The 21,973-nt window shown below is 35.3% G+C and overlaps 1 protein-coding gene across 1 annotated transcript in view; it reads right to left on the bottom strand.

The window, feature by feature from the left end:
* The window catches only part of WDR49 (WD repeat domain 49), a 144,485-nt gene that overhangs the window by 101,912 nt on the left and 20,600 nt on the right, over positions 1 to 21,973 (bottom strand). The window contains 3 exon segments of the mRNA XM_087440075.1: positions 3,001 to 3,175; positions 4,028 to 4,204; positions 8,855 to 9,295. Of these exon segments, the coding sequence (XP_087296201.1) occupies positions 3,001 to 3,175; positions 4,028 to 4,204; positions 8,855 to 9,295 (793 nt within the window).

Raw genomic sequence — 21,973 nt, 5'->3', positions numbered from 1 at the left:
GTAGGCAACCTTGAGAAGGCAAGCTGGGAAGAGACTTAGCACTGGGCGCAGGAGGGCATCTGTGATCTGCAAAATAGAACATTTCCCTACCTGGAAACTGATGTCTTTGTAGGACATTCTAAAATGGTGCATCATTCCACATTTCAGACCTCAAGTGCTGAAGATTCCTGTTTCAGAAGGTTGCTTATTTCTCTCCTTCTTTATCATCTCCATTTCCTCATGGTCAAAAGCCTTCTAACTAGCCAGTATGATTTCAGTTTCTTTCTTTGTCTTCCAACCTTTGCTAGACAGAACTACCAATAAACCTTTCCTAAATGCTGTCTGTATCAGGTCTGTCCAAATGTCCTCAAAAACCTTGCGTGCTTCATTGTTTCGTTTTCTATCAAATGCGAACTTGGCCTGGCTGCCGAGATCTTCCAACATATGTCTCTATTAGACCTATTCACTTTTATTTCCTCAATACTCAGTCTCTGATCTATTCATGTCCATCTCTTTCTCCATTATTATTATGCCTGCTTGTCTGCCTTTACTCACGTTCACCATGCTCTCTCTCTTTCCCTCCACCTATCCATCCTTCAAGTACTACCGCCCACCCTTGACGCTTTTCCTCATGGCTTTTCCTGCTTAAGAATCACTATAGGAGTCAAAATCTTGTTTGTATAGTTTGGTAGCTAATTTTCAGTATCATAGTACAATGTTCTAATAAATTTTTTTATATTAGTCTTTAATCGTTGTTTGTATATTAAGTTTTCTGAGGGTTAAGCCTATAATTAATCTTTTTTCTACAGTCTCCAATGCCTGACATCTTTAAAACACATAAAAGATAAATAAATAATTGTTGATTGATTAACACATTACGTCCACGATTTAAATAAATTGGCTAAATTAAATTTTTTTAAGCTGTTCTTCCAAAGATTATCTACTTGATTACAATAAGTTTTGATTCAAAGAGCTAAGAAATATGTAATCCATATTCGATAGCAGAGATCCTTAATATTTTTTTATGCATAAAACCTTTCTGTAGCCAATTCCTAATTACAGTGATTTAGAGGCCAAACTCCCAAGTTGGATTCCTTAGGTCACAAACACGGATCTCTACTGCTGATATTAAACTAAGATACTAAGTTTCCATGTTCTTTTCTCAGTAGAGGAGGGCACCACAGATCAGAATAATATGTTGGAAATATGATGAGCAATGAATTCACAATGACCCAGAGAAAAATCCCTATCCTGCAACTTAACAGACAAATGCTCTTCAGCAGTTTGCTTCACCAGTGGGGTTGGTTTTTGAAAGGTTTAAATGAAATTGTGACGGGGTCTAGAGTGAGAACGTTTCCTTCTCTCCCAGAGTGTGAAGACAGTATTTAGACATTACTCATATTCAGAAAAACAATCTCAATTTTAAAATCTTACTTGTTAGATCCCCAACCTTTTCAAAAACAGAATTCTATTAGCTACTTCTCTGTATTTATCCATATTAATTTAAGGTCATAGGACTCAAATAATACACTAAACTTAAGGGAACTTACTAGAAGTAGATTTCAAAAATTATTACTTTATTACTATAGTCTATCTAGTCTTTGGTTTATGTATTAAAATATCATGCTTGCTTGGAAGCAGTTGCAATAGCTCCCTTCAGTTTCTAGTACTGTGATTCTTGTTTCCATATTATAAAAACATGACACATAATTTTCCACCTGTCACATATAGTGGGTGACCAAAAATATCATCTTTTGTTTTTCCCACAATTAATATCATGCCAGAACTAAAGGATGGTTAGAAGGTACCAAAGACATGGTATGATTTATATTGAAGATAAAAAAATGTAGAACCTGTAGTTCATTATGTGGGATATTATTTTTGTGGGTCATGCATTAAAGAATTAGTTCTAACCTCCTAAAACCCAAAGACAGTAAAACTTATCATAAAAGCCAACAGTTGAGTCCACTTTAACTGCCTCTTCTTCTAAGTATATTAGGAGTACATATACAATATAACAGTCAATGAGATGGTTAGTTTCCCTTCCTTTCAGTGGGCATTATTTAATGTAGCAATTTAGAAGTGAGAAAATTACCACAGTCCTTAGTGTCTAGACCAAAGGAGATATCAGAGCAGATTTTACACATTTGGATCTCGAACCTTTAGATGCAAATTTTGTAAAAATTAGGCATATTGTGGAACTAATAAACTCATTGGTGACTAGGTTTTAAGATAGTTCTGGCTTTCTATAGATGCTATTTTATAACATAATCCTATCACACAGAGAACTGCCACTCAAGTACTCTAGATCAGTGGAATTCAGTCAGTACACCAAAAAAGAGAAAAAAGAAGAAAAGAAAATTAAGATTCCATTTTGAAGGCAGACAAACTAATATACTTCCTATGAGAACCTAAAGGAAACACAGGAGTGGTTTTGAGGGAGCTTGTTAAATTCTTTTATTAAGGGCCAGCCCCGTGGCTTGGTGGTTAAGTGTGCGCGCTCTGATGCTGGTGGCCCGGGTTCGGATCCCGGGCGCGCACCGAGGCACCACTTCTCCGTCCATCCTGAGGCCGAGTCCCACATACAGCAACTAGAAGGATGTGCAGCTATGACATACAACTATCTACTGGGGCTTTGGGGGGAAAAAATAAATAAATAAAATCTTTAAAAAAAAAAAAATTCTTTTATTAAGAGCCCTGAATGTGACTAGATGAGATTAGTTAAAAATCAGAGTCAGGTTGAAGTTAAACGATTCTGTGACAATTTTCTCTCTTCTCCTGAGATTTCTCGAGTGTACAGTTCACCTGAATTAATTGTATGAGGCATAAATTTTAGAAGGAAAGAAAAGAAAGAATAATTCCTACTGGTGTGCAGGGAATAGCAGAGAGACCAAGCCAAAACCTCCAGAGAACCAATTATTGGTTTCTAGACTTGAACATCGTGTGAAACATTTTCATCAAAGAATATAAATGTAGAAGTCGAAGGTGACTGTTTCTTTCATTACTGTTCAAATTCAGTACCTTGCCTGACCCAATCTCCACGATGAAGTTTGTGCTCCAATGTATAGCAACATTTGTGAGATCCAGAGAGCAGTTCCGCCCAGTGAATGCTCATGGTGGCTTCTTCATCTTCACACGCACTAGCAGGACGCTCGAACAGGGAAATCAAGGCCGTCGTGAAAGCAATTGCTTGAACCTTGAGAGAGACATTGAAAAGAGAGCAAATATAGGCAGTGTAGTTGTTGTAAAAGATTCTATGTTCTTTAAGATGAATAAAGAATAGATATTGAATTATCAGAAATACATTCAACATTATTTAAAAGATGCAGGCAGTTATATTACAGACAGGACAACTACAAGGTTGGTAAAGCAATTACCAAGGGCAGTTCATTATTTACTTTTATGATCCACTTGTCATTAAAAATGGTAAGAATGAAAAGCTTTCACGTTATGAAAGGAAATTGTTCAAATTAGGCTACTTCAGAGTTCACAGGCACATTCTAGTGTCATTCAGCAAATAATAATTTTTCAGAGGTCGGGTGGAATTTGACAGGAAGACAGAAATCATTGTATCCAGTGTCTGGGTGTTAGAGCTGCCCTCTCTAATGCATCTATCCCTTTGTTACATGATACAGGAAATAAGAACTTCCCAGGAGGCTACTACAGAGAAGCCTGAAACCTTATGAATGAACATCAGAATAATTAATTTGAAAGAGTTAGGAGAGATAACTTTCAACATTTAATATTTAATGTTTATTAATATTTGGATCTAACAGATTAAGCATTCTATGGTGAAAACGTTAGCAATTTTTTTTCTAAATAAGGAAAATGAGACTACACATAGGCAAGAAAATCACAATGAAGACTGGTTTTCATAAGCAAGAAGAGGAATTGTGACCTAATCCATCTTTTCTATGTCCAATATATGTGGCCTTATAATCTATAAGTAGTTCAATTAGGAGGACACACTCATTGCATTCTATTTCTATATTGAGCTACATTTTGGTGATTAAATCCACAGTGTTCAAGATTTCATTCCCTCACTTACCTTTCCAGTTATGTCCCCAAAAGAAAGAATTGATTCATTGGCATCAAGAGGGTCATACCAATAATCCATGCAAATTGGTGTTCCTTTCAGGCCTTGGAGTTTATATTGACAAGGAAATTCTTCTTTGGATAGCAGATCATAGAAACAAATCTCTTTACTTGTAAAAGCCACTGCTATCTAAAGTAGCAAAGGAGAAAATCAGAAAGCATTTCTGATGGATTTAGTGAAATAGATATGTGAAACAGATATGCAAATCCTAACACCAAATCAGACATTGTCCCCTGAGGGTCCTTAACAGTATTACAGAAGTATAGCATGTAGCACAAATGTGCTTTATTCTAGCTTTGGACTCTAGCCAAGAAAAAATTCTTCTCATTAAAGGCATTTGAACATACTTTCTTCCCTATCCCCCCTTCACATACCTACCAGTTTCTTCCATCCATGGGAGACTAGATGGCTAATCTCGTAGGAAAGACAAAGACACAGAGAGCTACAGCATCACAGTCATAGCAGAAACTTTATAAACCACATTTTACAAAGCAAGCAGAAGATTTCACAGAAGTCAATTGATAAAAACTCTGTAAGTAGCCTTCCTAGGTCAGATAAAATCCTAAAAGCTATTTTAAAAAGGGTAAATAAAGTTGTTGATAAAATTGACAAAACTTTAGCTAGCTAACCCAGGGAAAAAGAGAAAAGACACACATTACTAAAATCAGAAATAAAAGAGTGGACATTATGATCAACCTTATAGAAATAAAAAAGGCTTATAAGAGAATACCATGACTAATTGTATGCCCACAAATTAGATAACCTAGATGAAATGAACAAATTTTTAGAAACACAAAAATTACCTAAACTCAAGAACAAATAGGAAATCTCAGCTGACATATAACACGTAAAAAAATTGAATTAGTAATCAAAAATATTTCCCACAAAGAAAATCCCAGGCCCAAATGGCTTCACTAATAAATTTGACCAAACATTTAAAGAATTAACACCTATCCTTCTCAAACTTTTCCAAAAATAGAAGTGGAGGGAACACTTCCCAAATCATTTTATGAGGCCAGTACTATCCTAATATCAAAACCACACAAAGATATCAAAAGAAGAGAAAACTGCTGATCAATATCCCTAATGAATATAAATGTAAAAATCCTCAACTAAATACTAGCAAAGAGAATCCAGCAACACATAAAAAAGATTACACACACATGACCAAGTGATATTTATATCAGGAATATAAAGTTAGTTTAACATAAAAATATCAATCAATATAATACATCATATTAATAGCATAAAGGACAAAAACTGTATGATCACCTCAATAGATATGAAAAAAGCATCTGACAAAATCCAACATAGTTTCATGATAAAAATACTCAACAAACTAGGAATAGAAGGGAACTTCTTCTACCTGATAAAAAGCATGCACAAAAAACCCCACAGCTGATACCACATTTAATGGTGAAAAACTGAATGCATCCTCCCTAAGATCAGGAACAAGATGAGGATGTTCACTCTCAACACTCCTATTCAACACTGTAGTAGAGTTTCTAGCCAAGGAAATAAGGCAGGAAAATGAAATAAAAGCACCCAGATTGGAAAGGAAGAACATAAACTATCTCTGTTAGTAGATGACATGATCTTATACATAGGAAATCCTAAAGAATCAACAACAACAACAAATAATTAAAACAAGTAATAAACAAGTTCAACAAAGTTTCAGGATATAAGATCATTGTTTTAAAATCTATTGTATTTTTATACACTAGCAATTAACAATCTGAAAATGAAATTACCCAAGCAGTGTTAGGAGAATGAAAAGACAAAACACAGACCAGGATACAATATTTGTAAAGTATCCATCCGATAAATGTATATAGCCAGAATATATAAAAAACTCTCAAAACTCAATTATAACAAAATAAACCCAATAAAAAATAGGCAAAAGATTTAGACAGATTGTTTACCAAAGAGGATATACAGGCAGCAAATCAGTGCATGAAAATACATTCAACATTATTAGTCATTAGGGAGATGTGAATTAAAACCACAATAAAATAAAACACAAACCTATTAAAATGGCTAAAATTAAAAGGAAAAAAACCTGATCATACCAAGTATTGGTGAGGATGTGTTTTATCCACAAAATGGAATATTATGTAACAATAAAAAGATAAACTACTGATATACCCAACAACATGGATGAATCTCAAAATAATTATGCCAAGTTAAAGAAGTCAGACGAGAAAGGAGTACACACTGTATGATTCCAATTATATAAGTCTAGAAAATGCAAACTAATCTATAGTGAAGAAAGCAGATCGGTGTTACCTGACAAGGGGGTATGGGAGGGATTGAAGGGGAGATTACAAGGCAACTCTTAAGGGTGATAAATATTTTCATTACCTTCATTGTGCTGTTGATTTTTCACAGATATATAAATGTATTACAATCTATTAACACTGGTAGTTTTAATATGTGCAGTGTATTTTGTGTAATTATGCCTCAATAAAGCTGTTTAAAAAAAGAAGAAGAAGAAGCAACATTTTTTAAGCTTCTGTGTTGAGTAAGTACAAAGGAAAGGCTAAGATTTAGTTATCAGTCCTGGAAAGAAGAAACAGGGCAACATAATCATTACATAATATAGCAACACAAACATTACATGATAATAACAGAATGCTGCACACAGATATAAAAAAAATTTGGACTAGAACTATCTTTTAATCCATTAAAGAGAGCAGGTTAGGCATTAACATCAGATCCTTAGCAAGAAGAAACTGAATATGACGTCAGCTGCTACTCTGCAGGCAGCAAAGGCTCTGAAACACAGGTTCTGAAATCAGGCTGCCTCAGTTTACAAATCTTGCAACACTGATTACAACCTGTGTGAGCTGGGGCAAATTTCACAACCTCTTATTGACCAATCTCTCATTCTTAAAGTAGGAATGATATCTACATCGTGGTGATCTAGAGAGGATTAATAGAGCAGGGCATGTCACGTGGGAAGCTAGTGATGATGACGATGATTCTTTATGGTTCCAGGCAGTGGAGCAAACTATTTCTCACTAAAAATAACCTGGCTCTTTGGAGAAATGGCTGGTTCTGAGTCTGGCATAATAAAAATACAAGATGCTCCTAGAACATCTTGTCATACTAGGAGCAAAGAAGCTTTCAAAGACTGCTAGGATTATATCTAAAAAGAGTCGGAAGCTGACTTGTGTTGATTCTACTGTCCAAAAATGGTACAATTTTAGGGATGGGATAATAAAATCAAATTTGTTTAAACTCATGAGTTTGTAATGATATTCATAACAATAAAGATAGTAGCACTCATTTTTATTCTTTAGAGGATATCAGAAAACCAGCTTATTATTTTGAATACAGGTAGATAAAAGTAAAGAATTGGGCATTTATCCTGCCTTTGTTATACAATTTGTACTACATGATAGCTAAATAATTGACAAGGGCCATTCTTTTTCACAGAGGTATTCCAGCTTATAAAGGAAGAGGAAATGATGAAATTAGAATGTCATCATCTTGCAACTCCTAATAAATTGATGGATCTAGGAATAATCAGCAATAATGGTTAACATCCCTAAAAGAGAGAGATCCTGGCATTTGGTGCCTCCTGATTGAGGAACACCTATTCCAAGACAAACAAACCATCCCGAAACTGATCAAGGCTTTAGACTTGACTACTGATTTACAGGAAATAAAGGGAACAAGTAGACGTGTTAAACAACCCCACGTAAAGATGGGCTGCAAATTCTAAAGGACAAACACCTAGTTTCTTTAACAAAAACAGCAACAAAAAAAAAAAAATGCAAGAATAAAGAAGAGACAGAGGAAAACATACAGATCAAAAGAGACACATCAACCATTCACAAAGTTTGGACCTTATTCAGATCTTAATTCAAACAAACTAATAAAACAATCAATTAACAGACTATTAAAAAATTATAAGACAAGGAAATATGTACATGAGTGGATATTTGATGATATTAAAGAATTATTGCTATTGATATTAAATGTGATAGTGGTATTATGATTATGCTAAAAAAGACATTTTTTAGAAATACTGAAATATTTACATATTAAATTGGATGTTTTGGATTTCAACAGAGGAGAGGTATAGATGAAACAAGATTGGCTGTGCACTGGAAATAGTTAAGGGTGGATATTAGTTCTTAATACTATTGTCTCTGTGTTTAAAATTTTTCATAGTAAAATTTGCTATCTGCTGAATATAAAATACTAAGAATGTGGATTCTTTAAGCCGCATCCTTCCCTCACAAACTTATTTTCCTTTCTTGCTCATATACCTGTGAGTTATAGTTATATAGTTATATGAAGTTCATAGTTATATGAAGATATTTGGACCGAGTGGGCCCTCCCTATCAGAATCAAGAAACTGACTGGTACAGTGGTCAAAATCAGATAAGCAATTCCCTGTAATTGCACTGAGCTATGCCATGCAGCGTTATAGCCTCTCAACTCTGCATGGAGATCCGCGATCCTGCTGTAAACTATAGAGTCATAAAGGTCTTATCAGCTAGTAGCAATGCAGCATGGCCACATTTGGGACAGGGCCAAGAATCTGAGTCATTATCAACGGTGTCATTTAAAGGCACACAAGGGAACAGCTTGGGAAACCGAGTAGCTCCCTTGGTTCTACTGGCATTCCCTCCAGGTCAGATGAGAGGCACAGAAGAGGGATGTGGCTCTCTGTCACTGCTAGTGTTATCCTTGATATTGATCAGGAGCCCTGTCTCACCATTTTTTCCCCTTTTACAAGCGGTAAATTTATTTGTAAAGACTTTGTACCTTGTTTACATTTTCCAGAGAAACCAGACTTGTCACCCACAGATGTTTAAGCTTGATGGCATCTGAAGTGATGGGAAGCGTTTCTTGCAGCTTTAAATTCTCTCCCCAGATTCCTACTAAACCTTCCTTACTGATGGTCAGATAACGACTTGAGCTTTTTAAGGAAATTACTTTTTGAATGGTGTCCTTGTGTTTCACTGGGAGGAATTCAAGGTCTTTCCACTGGGGAACCACAGTTGCCTTTGCTCGTTCATCTTTCTCATAAAGTGCTAACAGCATAAATGAAGTCAGCTTGTCCCAATTAAGGAAGCCATCTTGGGCCACATCCACTTTGTCAAAGAGGGCCCCATATTCTTCCTTTGTGCCCCAACCAACAATCTCCGTCATCTTCTGCACAAACTCTTCTCTGGACATACAAATGGTTTGCCTTGGCTCTGAGGGCTAGAAACAGGAATAAAAAACAAGACAACAGTGAAAGCATCATAAACTCCAGAGCACTGTGCTACCCCCAAAGATTGATCTAATCAGCAATTATTCCAAGATGAAAACAAAATGTCTTTTACTTTATAATAGTACTATACTTAAGTGAATTTAGGCTGGCGAGCAAATAATTTACAGGGTTACAAGCTGATATCCTCAATCACAAATGTCCTTATAACTGGAAGAGGGAGGCAGGAGAGTCAGAGATTTGATATAATGATGAAGGCAGAGATAGGTATGATGCAGGGCTGTTAGCTAAGGAATGGCAGGAGGCCTCTAGAAGCTAGAAAAGGCAAGGAAACAGATTATCCCCTAAAGCCTCCAGAAGGAAGGCAATCCTCACAACACCTTGTTAGCCCTGTAAAACCCATTTTAGACTTCTGACCTCTAGAACAGTAAGATAATAAATTAGTGTATTTTGAGCTACTAAGTTTGTGGTAATTTGTTATAGCACCAATAGGAAACTAATACAGTGGTTTACAAAAAATGGATGAAGCCCTGAAGACAGTTTAGCACAGCCAGTAATTATATTATAAGACAGTGAGACTTTATTTATTTATTTATTTATTTTTGTGAGGAAGATCAGCCCTGAGCTAACATCCATGTTAATCCTCCTCTTTTTTTGCTGAGGAAGACTGGCTCTGAGCCAACATCTATTGCCAATCCTCCTCCTTTTTTTTTTGCCCAAAGCCCCAGTAGGTAGTTGTATGTCATAGTTGCACATCCTTCTAGTTGCTGTATGCGGGACGTGGCCTCAGCATGGCCGGAGAAGCGGTGCGTCGGTGCGCGCCCGGGATCTGAACCTGGGCCACCAGTAGCCGAGCGTGCGCACTTAACCGCTAAGCCACGGGGCCAGCCCTCACAGTGAAACTTTAATCCAAGGGGAAGAAGTCCACTTCTGGAAATACATCATTACAAAGAACAGTGAAACCATATACAGTTGATTTTGTTATTCATGGTCATTATGTTCTATAAAGTCTCTGCAAACACTAAATTAGCGGAGGCTGAACCATTGCTCCCAGGGGAAATACAGGGTTAGGTTTTGGTGAACCTGTGGGCATGAGGTTTTCATAAACTGATCAATTCATAATTTTGTTTTATGTGTGTTTCTGTTGAAATACACTTTACTTAATATATATTAATTCATTAACATTGAATTCATGGCCAACAGCCATATAAACTAATGCCTGAATGAAGCTTATCTAACACATGTATTTTCTCCATAAGGTATATCACAGCCTTCTTGTGCTTAGGAACACTAGACAGAACTTTACCACTATACTTAGGGGACATTTCAAAAAGTGAAATCCCCAACAAAAAGCACAAAGTACAAAAAACTTGGCATTAAGTAGACCACAAATAAGCACTTGTTTACAGTATTACAGCTGGAATAAGAAGGCAGAGTGTCACTTTGTTTGACCTTAGCCTGGAATATGCACATCTGAAGACTGAAATTTTTGACCACACTGTACATGTTTGTAAATGACCATGAAAGTGCCTTGACTGTTGATTTGGGGGTTACAAATAAATTTTAGGAAGTAGGTAAATTCACAAATAAAGAATCCATGAATAATGAGAATCATCTGTGTTTCAAATAAGTACATAGCTTAATATTGATAGGCTGTTTAGTTTGGTGAGATTCAAAATTAGAGAATCTACTTTTCCTACTATCTCAGAGCCAAGGAGTCAGGATAGATAGCATAGTGTAGAGTAGGTCAAACAATTGTAGGTTTAATCCTGGTGCCACCAGTAATTGTGGAAACTACTGGCAAGTTACTTCATTGTTGATCCTTAATCCTCCCCCGAAGTGGATATAGCAATATCAGTCTCAAGAAATTTTTATGAAGATTAACTGAGATATCAATAGATGCAGAAAAGCATTTGACAAAATTCAACACCCATTCTTGATAAAGGCTCTCAGTAAACTAAGAATAGAAGGGAACTTCCTCCACTTGATAAAGAATATCTACAAAAAAACATACAGCTAACATTATACTTAATGGTGAGAAACTTGAGCCTTTCCTACTAAGATCAGGTCCAAGGCAAGGGTGTCCCTGTCACCACTGCTTTCCAACAGCATATTGGAAGATCTACCTAATGCAATAAGACAAGTAAAGAAAATAAAAGGTATAAAGATTGGGAAGGAAGAAATAAAACTGTCTTTGTTAGCAGATGATGATCCTCTACGTAGAAAATCTGAAAGAATCAAAACAAAAAAACTCCTAGAACTAAGTGTTTACAGCAAGATTGCAAGATACAAGGTCGATATACAAAAATCAATCATTTTCCTACACACCAGAAATGAACAAGTGGATTTTGAAAGTAAAAACACAATACAATTTACATTAACATCCACAAAAATGAAATAAGTATAAATCTAACAAAATATGTGTGAGATCTGTATGAGGAAAACTACAAAACTCTGATCAATGAAATCAAGAAGAACTGAATAAACAAAGAGATATTCCATGTTCATAGACAGGAAAACTCAATATTGCCAAGATCTCAGTTTTCCCCAGGATAATTTATAGATTCCATACAATTCCAATCAAAATCCCAGCAAGTTACTTTGTGAATGTTGACAAACTGCTTCTAAAGTTTACATAGGGAGGCTTAAGACCCAGATGAACTAACACGATATTAAAGGACAAGAACAAAGCTGGAGGACTGACTCTGCTGGACTTCAAGACTTACTATAAAGCCACAGTAACCAAGACAGTGTAGTATTGGCACAAGAAAAAACAAATAGATCAGTGGACCAGAAAGAGAGCCCAGAAATAGACCCACATAGGTATAGTCAACTGATTTTTGACAAAGGACCAAAGGCAATACAATGGAGTAAAGATAATATTTTCAACAAATGGTGCTGGAATAACTGGACACCCATATGGTAAAAAAAAATGAATCTATACACAGACCTTACACTCTTCACAAAAATTAACTCAAAATGGATCATAGACCTAAATGTAAAAGGCAAAACTATAAAATTCCTAGATGATAACATAGAAGCAAACTTAGATGACTTTGAGTTTGGTGATGACTTTTTAGATGCAACACCAAAAGCACGATCCGTGAAAGAAAGAATTCATAATCTGGACTTCATTAAAATTAAAAACTTCTGCTCTGTGAAACACAATGTCAAGAGAATAAGAAGATAAGCCATAGACTGGGAGAAAATATTTTCAAAAGACACATCTGATAAAAACTCATTTAAAATATACAAAGAATTCTTAAAGTTCAACAATAAGAAAACAAACAATCCAATTAAAAAGTGGGCCAAAGATCTTAATAGATACCTCACCAAAGAAGATATACAGATGGCATATAAGCATATGAAAAGATGCTCCACATCATATGTCATCAGGCAAATGCAAATTAAAACAAAAATGAGACATCTCTACACATCTATTAGTATGGCCAAAATCTGGAACCTTGAAAAAAGCAAATGCTGGCAAGGATGTAGAGCAACAGAAACGCTCATTCATTGTTGATGGGAACGTAAAATCATACAGCCACTTTGGAAGATAGTTTGGCAGTTTCTTACAAAACTAAACATACTTTTACCATATGTAGATCTAGCAATCACGCTCCTTGGTATTTACCCAAAGGAGTTGAAAACTTATGCCCATACTTATGTTTATAGCAGTTTTATTCATAATTCATAATTGCCAATACTTGCAACCAACCAAGACATCCTTCAGTAGGTGAATGGATAAACTGTGGTATATCCAGAGAATAAAATATTATTCAGTGCTAAAAAGAAATGAGCTATCAAGCTATGAAAAGACATGGAGGAAACTTAAATGCATATTACTAGAAAGAAGCCAATCTTAAAGGGTTATGTACTGTGTGATTCCAACTACATGACATTCTGGAAAAGGCAAAACTATAGAGACAGTAAAAAGATCAGTGGTTGTCAGGGGTTAGCGGGGAGGGAGGGATGAATAGGCAGAGCATGGAGGATTTTCAGGGCAGTGAAAATACTCTGTATGATACCATGATGATGGATACATGTCATTATACATTTGCCCAAACCCATAGAATGTACAACACCAAGAGTGAACCCTAATGTAAACCATGGACTTTGGGTGATTGTGATGCAGATTCATCAGTTGTAACAAATGTACCACTCTGGTGGGGGATGTTGATAATGGGGGAGGCTATGCATGTTTTGGGGTAGGAAACACGGTAATCTTTATATCTTCCCCTTAATTTTGTTGTGAACCCAAAACTGCTCTAAAAATGTAAAGTCTTAATAAAATGAAAAGATTAACTGAGATATCACGTGAGTAAGAACTAAATAATCAAATGTTTAATAGAAGTTAGTCTAGGCTTTTAATTAATTAATTAACTTTCTGAGAAATAATTGGTATCTAGCCCTCTGAACTACTCAGAAGTCCATCATTCTTATCTTTGTTAAATTATTTTTAGTCTTGAAAGTTTAGATAAATGGAAATTTTTCAGTGACCCAGATTTTAAGTGTAGAGAAAGAAATCTGATCCTAAAAACACTCCATCTGAGCCAAAACTGCAAATTTGTTTCTGAAAGCTAAACAACTTGCAGTTTTGATCTTTTATTTTAAATCATTACATAATGACATCAATCAACCTCTTATATCTATGCTATCTCATTATTAAAGACATTTTAAAGCTGAATCCCAGAGTACTTTCTTCCTATAAACTAGTAATTTATTTTTATTTCTAAGAACAAGAAACTCTTCCAATTAACAAGCATCAAAACAATTTCTTTTTTGTATTCTAGAATACAGAATTGCAAATAGAAAACAAATTTTCTTTCCAAAAGTAATATAAACAATCAAGCTGAAAATTTTCTGCCCATTGGTAATGCCCATATGCACTGGGGGAAGACTTGAGGACTACTCTCAATTTATGAAATTTGACAGAAAAGTGCAATTGTATGATATACCTGACAGTATTTCTGTTACTGATTGTTCACTCCTCAGCTTTTTCTGTTTTAAGTTTGAAAATAAAATTATGTTTTTGCCGTACCTTTGGTTAAAATTTAGGAATTCGCCTTTACTAAAAAATCCTAACTTATTCAAGAAGGCTTACACGTTGATCAGTATGTGGTTTATGTTTATTAATTCTATTATATGCCATCTTTAATAAATTAGTTAAATGTACAATTAAAGTATGTGATCTTTTATACAAGCTTAAAAGCACAAACACATTAACTTTTACCACAGTATTAATTCTCATTTTATCAGTGGCTCCTACTTACGTTCTGGGACTAGAATTAATTCATTCATCCCATTATATTACACATATTGCATGCTGTGGCAGGGAGATTGTGTGGTTGTATATTTGCAGCTCTAAGCCTCACCCTCAATCATTGCACCTCTAAATAGAGATGATAATAATAACTCTTGGGGCTATTATCAGGATTAGTTGATAATTTAATGTATTATCATGCCAGCAATGACTTTTCTGAGGATTTAGCTAAATTCATTTGTTGATATGTGTGTGTGAATGTGTATGAGTGTGTGTAAGACTTTGGAGATGTACCTAATTAGTAATTTCAATAAATTGATCCTATCTATCAGAGGTGGACAGTTGCTAACTAGATGGTTCTAAGTAACTTCTCAATGGGTCAGAAGAATATGTGTAGGAGACTTTACTAACAGCATTGTCTGAAGCCCTCAATTTCCATGACCATTGCCATCATGGTAGCAGATGCTAGTTTTTGGCTTAATATGAAACAGCAACTTCACACACTGTTTCAGTGGCTTTTCCTCAGAAGCACAATATAAGACTGTCCTAAGTGAACCCAATGAAAGTAAAGTTTACCCGTTCCCAGAAACCAAGACTATTTCATACCTACAAGACCAACATTTCATCATCGGGTGTCACTGTGGCTTCCATCTTGTGAGCCACTTGTACTGCTACTCTATGAATTTCAGGTGAGCCAGAGGTTTCTATCCTGGACTTCTTGACAGAAGGTAACTCCACAGAAAGGAAGATAAGACAGTCTTTCAATCTAAAAATGGGCTTGTATATACCAGGATTTCATTGTTACAAACTCAATCTGTATTATATTCAGTACTGAGTAGCAAAATAATTTATCTTAGAGCCATCTTCAGGGAGATATATATATATATATATATATATATATATAAATATACATTTATGTAGGTACATAAACATATATATTCAGTACTAGTTTAGTTTGCGTCTGGGTTTTATGCCTGAATTTGCTACATAAAACTTGTGTGACCATAGGCCAGTCATAACCTCTCTCAGAGTGTATATGACGGTCCAATAAGATAATCTGTATATAAGGTCATCTTACATTAAACAATTCCATTCAAACAGTAATTATTATTGTTGAAGACACACCCATAACAAGCTAAATTCACAAGCAAATATTCAGTATATCTAGGGAAATATTAAGAAATTAGGAAGTTTGATTTCATTGTAAAACATAGGGCATAAAATAATTTATTCTCAGTCCGTTTGATTGAAAATTTAATTAGTATGGCTTTAATAAAACCTTCCTTCCGTAGACAATTTGTTCCAACTTGAATGTAGACCTTCCAAATAAAAACTACCCTAATAGTGTTTTAAAGCATACCTTTTTCCTCCTGTTAGTCAAGATTCTCTGTCTGGTCATTTTGAAATAAAAATTAGTACCCTTGCATCTCTTAGAACTAATAAAAGTGAAAAGTATATGATCCAGTAGAAAACATATTCTCATTCAGCCCTTCTTAAGATAATGTTTGTGAATGTATTTTGCTATGTCTATTTAACTATTGAGAAAGAAAATAACTAGTTATTGCCTCCAATTGTATTTGCAAGAAAGCTAATATCCTCGGAATGTCTGGTTGATTATCTCAGGCAAAACTTTAGACCTTTAGAAAATCTTCCTGTCTTCCTGAATCCCTTTCAAAGAATATTCTAAAAGTCATTTCCTTTTGCCTAGAAAGCATTTTCTGCAGCTACAGTCGGTTCTGGTGAGCTGCCTGTCTTTTACAAAAAGCTTGAATTCTTTAAAATTCCCTTCAGCCTCTGAGCATTGTAAGATTCAGATTTCACTGTAACTTATATGAAAACTGAGCACTGAACCTAAATGAAAACCGCTAAAAATACACCCTTTATAAGAAACTTGACAGACTTTCTTCATTAAGAAGAAATGTGTTTTCAATTAGCAATGTGTGAATGTGCAAACACATTTTAAAAATTATTTATTTTTTGCACAAAATAACCCTTGTTTTTACTATAAAAAAAATAAAGTATAGATAAGCCAAAAATTAAAATCCTCCGTAATACCATCAGCCTTTCAGATTTTTTTTCTAAGCAGAAATACAAATAACCTGTGTATTATCTACCAAATGGTGTCATGATATACATATCTTTTATGTTACTTTTTCCACTTTACATCATGCCATGAAGCTATGCCTTGTCAAATATATGTTGGTCCTTATCCTCATTTTAATGGCTGCATAATATTCTATGGAGAAGACATACAATTTACAACTCCCTATTATTAAAATTTCAGTTGTTTCCAATGCTTTGCTGTTTTATATAAACAACCCAGCAACAAACATCCCTGCACATACATCTTTGCTTAGTTGTGCAATTATTTCCTGAAGTAAATTCCCTAGAAGGAGAATTACTGAGTCAAAGAACTTGCACATTCTTACAGTTTTTGCTATGTGTTGCCAAATCCTCCTCCAAAAGGTTGAACAAATTCACATTTCCATCCACAAAGTAAGAGACTGCCTATACCCAAGACTCTCACCAAGCTGGGGTATTCTCATTCTTCATAAGACTCACCAGTTGGTTGCTAAAAAACAGTTCTAGTAAGCCTAAACCTTTACATTCTTTCCGGCAAAGCAGAGCAATACATTCCCAAAGTAGACACTTAATTCTTTCAAAATCTGCCAGCTCTTAGAAATGTTATGTTTCTTTTTTAACTTTTTCCTGTAGCAATAGTTTATAATGAAATGAGAAAAGAAAACTTTTCTTCTTTTCTCCTTCTCTGTAAATAAGGACTTGCCTAAGACAAAAATACAAATCTCAGGTAGAAACTGGAGAGAGCACAACCCAATTTGGTCAGAAACCTGGATATTTTCTCCTCTGTCAAAGCTGGCAGTGGGTTCGCATCTCACTGACCCAAGATTCACTGCCCTCATCCATTGGTGAGTATTTACTTCCAGATCCTGAAAATTAATGTTAAATGGTGAGTTGTAAGCCATTTAGGGAAATACTTCCATCCTTCCATCCATCCATTGGTCTATCCATTAATAAATGTATATTGAGCATGTATACCACACAAGGTAGCATGGGGTAGGTTTATTTATTCATTCATTCAACAAATATTTATTAAGAGCCTACTCCATGCCAAAGACCATTCTAAGCTCTCAGCACCAGCTTTGAACAAGACAGACGAGGTCTATGCTCTTCAAATACTTAGACTTCTGTGAGGAGCGTAGGTGTTCTGGTCACAATGAATGACAACTTTTATTACTTCTGGTTCTAGGTTACCAAAAGTAACAAAATCACAAGAATCATATGAATTATTGTTTTTCCTAATTTTAAACTGAATTTAGCATTTAAGCACGTCAAAAACATTCCATAAACAAAAATCTTGTATGAACCAGAAACCTGCCTTAGTTTGACAGCTTTTTTTCTTTGCTTTTAATTCAGATCATTAGAATTCTGCAATGCTTCTTTTTCTCTACATGAAAAATAGTTTCTAATAGGACCTCAGAATCTTGTTTTCCTGAGAACCTGCTAGTTTTATCAAGCACTTCACAGAAAATAATATTTCTTCTGTCAAATATTGGGCATAATTTTTGGGTAATGTTCCGTGACAGCTGAATGAGTATACACTATCAAAATGCATCCTTTACCCCTATCTCTATAATTAATTTTAAAATTAACATGCTGCTTTCTCATGCTTCATTCTGTTGCACTTGCCTCAACGTCCCTTGGTTACAAAGAGTATTGGTTATGAATACGTATTAGGGCTGCTGTCAAACTCTGTGCACATCTTCTGGAGAAGAAGATTAGATATGTTATTTCAAAACAGATGCATCAGTGTATATCATGCCCTACAATTTTCACCTACCAGTGAACATTCATGAGAGATTAAACAACAGAACAGGAGAGACTAGTCTACCAGCCAAGGTTCATATTGCTTTTATTTTTTCTTGCTTCAATGGATTTTAGTTGGTTTTAATTTTCATTTACACTATGATATCAATAATTCAAGACCCCACCAATCCAAACAGAGTTAAAATTTTGTGACTAACAAAGACACAGGCCTTGAAATCCCTTGTACTGAAGTTAAAGTCAGAACTAAACTCTCCTGAACCAAAAATTCAACAGTTAGATTTCCTATCCAACTGGTGAATTCAAAGTGAATTGCAGCTGCAAATAAAAAAATCAATGAATCTATCTTTCTCTTTTAAATAAAGAAGATCATAATCCCTGAGAAATTTAATTGTCCATATCATTTTTCTCTAAGTCTATGGAAGTCTTCAGTTCTCTGCTTTAGACCTAAATGATGTTTATCACTGTCATCTGTTTTGCTTAAGCTAGAAACTTGAGGGAGTGAGCCAAGAGACAATTGAGCTTCATTGATCTTTATTTGGAAATATCACTACAGCAGGATAAGCATATACTATTTTTAAAAACAATTTTAATTGTTTTTAAGACATATTTTTAAAAACAATTGCTGTTCCTTCATTGGAAACAAAGATTGAGTCAAAGAATTTCATGCGTCCATTAATTTCATGTGTGTTAGAGATGGAAGGACATTTAGAGAATTTACATCAAACTCTTCATTTAAAAGGAAGAAACTGAGGCCCAGGGAGTTAAAAAGATTTCTCTGAAGTCACATAGCTCACTGTTGGCAGAAATAGGCCTAGAACCGAGGATTTCCAATTCCTAAGCAATTTCGCCACACCACAAATATGTCGACTTCAACAAAACCTGATTCTCTCTAGGGTAACATGTTCATCAACAAACCAGAAAAAAATGAGGTTGGCATGTGTATACCCAAATGAACTCATGTAGTTTTGATAAAAGCTATTTATTTAGAACCCTAAAGCTTTATGAGGATATACTTAAAATTTACATATGAACTCTGAATCAACAAAGTAAGCATGAAATGACTAAAAAGTCAGAAAGATTCCAATGCAAGTTCTAGGGGGAAATTCTTTCAAACAAATTATAAGCTCCTTCCTGCTCTTACATCCTTCTCAAACCAAAGGTCTAATAATTCAACAACCAATCTCTGGTCATTATATTCATTGCTTTGATCTCTCATCTTTTCATCCCAGGTACATAGCAAAACACTAGCCCTAGGAGAGCAGCTCCTCCATGCCTACACCCAGGCTGCTGAACACTGATGGACAAAGATCACACAAATGGGCAGAATGGTGCCACTATAATAAAATACTTGATCACCAACCTCAAACTGCTAGGAACTATATTGCTAGGAACCCTTTCTCACTTCCTTGGTGAACTCTTACTCTTATTCTTTGCTTTCTTCAAACTCCTACTTCATCATTTCCCTGTACATTCCTATTAGAGAAGTTTGACTCCTAATTCACAGAAATGAAGGAGAAGAACGAAGAGGAGGAGGAGAAGAGACATCAATCAGATGGGAACTTCCTCAATTTTCTGCACACAGAGAGATTGACTTGCATCTGTAGCCATTTCCTCCCGTCCGGTGACAACAGAAATTCTCCTGTCTCCTGGATATGTCCTTCTCCCACTGCCTCAGAGAATCCCTTCTTTCATCATCCTCTGATGTCTATTGACTCCTTTTCATCAGCATTTATTTTTTTATTCAATTTATTTAAACTAAAAAAAAAAAACAAACAGTTCACCCATTTCTCCCACCCCTCACTCCTTGCCTCTTGCAACCACCAATCTGTTTTCTGTATCTATGAGCTTGGTGTCTTGGGGTTTTTTTCTCACATATAAGAGAGAGAAAAAATGGTATTTGTCTTTCTCTCTCTGACTTATTTCACTTAGCATAACACCGTTGAGGTCCATTCATGTTGTTGCAAATGGTAAGATTTCATCCTTTTTTATGGCTGAAAAATATTCCACTGTATACCACAATTTCTTTACCCATTCATCCATTGATGGACACACAGATTGTTTCCATATCTTGGCTATTGTAAATAATACTGCAATAAACATGGGGGGTGTATATATCTTCTTGAATTCGTGTTTTCATTTTGCTTGTATAAATGCCCACAAGTAGAATTGCTGGATTGTATGGTAGTTCTATTTTTAATTTTTTGAGGAACCTCCATACTGTTTTACATTGTGACTGCATCAATTTATATTCCCAGCATCAGTTCACAGGGGTTCCCTTTTCTCCACATCCTTAGAAACACTTGTTATTTCTTATCTTCTTTATAATAGCTATTCTAATAGATGTGAGGTGATATTTCATTGTGGTTTTGATTTGAATTTCCATGATGATGAATGATGTTGAGCATCTTTTCATGTACCTGTTGGCCATCTGTATGTCTTCTTTGGAAAAAGGTATATTCAGATCTTCTGCTCATTTTTAATGAGGTGGTTTGGTTTTTTTGCTGTTGAGTTGTATGAGTTCTTTGTATGTTTTGGATATTAGCCCCTTATCAGATATATGATTTGCAATTATTTTCTCCCATTTAGTAGGTTGCCTTTTCATTTTGTTGGTAGTCTTCTCTGCTAAGGAGAAACTTTTTAGTTTGATGTAGTCCCACTTGTTTATTTTTGCTTTTTTTGCTTTTGCTTTTGGTGTCAGGTTCAAAAAACCATCACCAAGACCTACATCGAGGAGGGGCCGGCCCGGTGGCACAAGCAGTTAAGTGCTCGCGTTCCTCTGCGGCAGCCCGGGGTTTGCCGGTTCGGATCCCTGGCATGCATCAATGCACTGCTTGGCAAGCCATTCTGTGGCGGCTTTCCATATAAAGTGGAAGAAGATGGGCACGGATGTTAGCCCAGGGCCAGTCTTCCTCAGCAAAAAGAGGAGGATTGGCAGATGTTAGCACAGGGCTAATCTCCTCACCAAAAAAAAAAGACCTACATCAAGGAGATTACTGCCTATATTTTCTTCTAGGAGTTTTGTGGTTTCAAGTCTTACATTCAAGTCTTTAATCCATTTTGAGTTAATTTTTTTGTATGGTGTTAGATAGTGGTTCAGTTTAATCCTTTTCATGTAGCTGTCCAGTTTTACCAACAGCACTTATTGAACAGACTGTCCTTTCCGCATTGTATATTCTTGGCTTTCCTGTCATAAATTAATTGTGTGGTTTACATATATTGCATATATGCTTGGGTTTATTTCTAGGCTCTCTATTCTGTTCCATCGATCTATGTGTCTGTTTTTATGCCAATATCATACTGTTTTAATTGCTATAACTTTGTAATATAGTTTGAAATCAGGGAGCATGATGCCTCAGCTTTGTTCTTCTTTCTCAAGATGACTTTGGCTATTCAGAGTCTTTGTGGTTCCACACAAATTTTAGGACCGTTTGTTCTATTTCTGTGAAAAATACCATTGGAATTTTGATAGAGATTGCACTGAATCTGTATACTGCTTTGGGTAGTATGGACATTTTAAGAATATTAATTCTTATGATCCATGAGCACAGAATATCTTTCCATT

This window comes from Ceratotherium simum, chromosome 15 (genome assembly GCF_057802395.1).
Source record: "Ceratotherium simum simum isolate JZ-2026a chromosome 15, ASM5780239v1, whole genome shotgun sequence".
NCBI lineage: Eukaryota > Metazoa > Chordata > Mammalia > Perissodactyla > Rhinocerotidae > Ceratotherium > Ceratotherium simum.
Note: the sequence above shows the minus strand (reverse complement) of the source record. Positions and strands in the feature narration are given on the sequence as shown.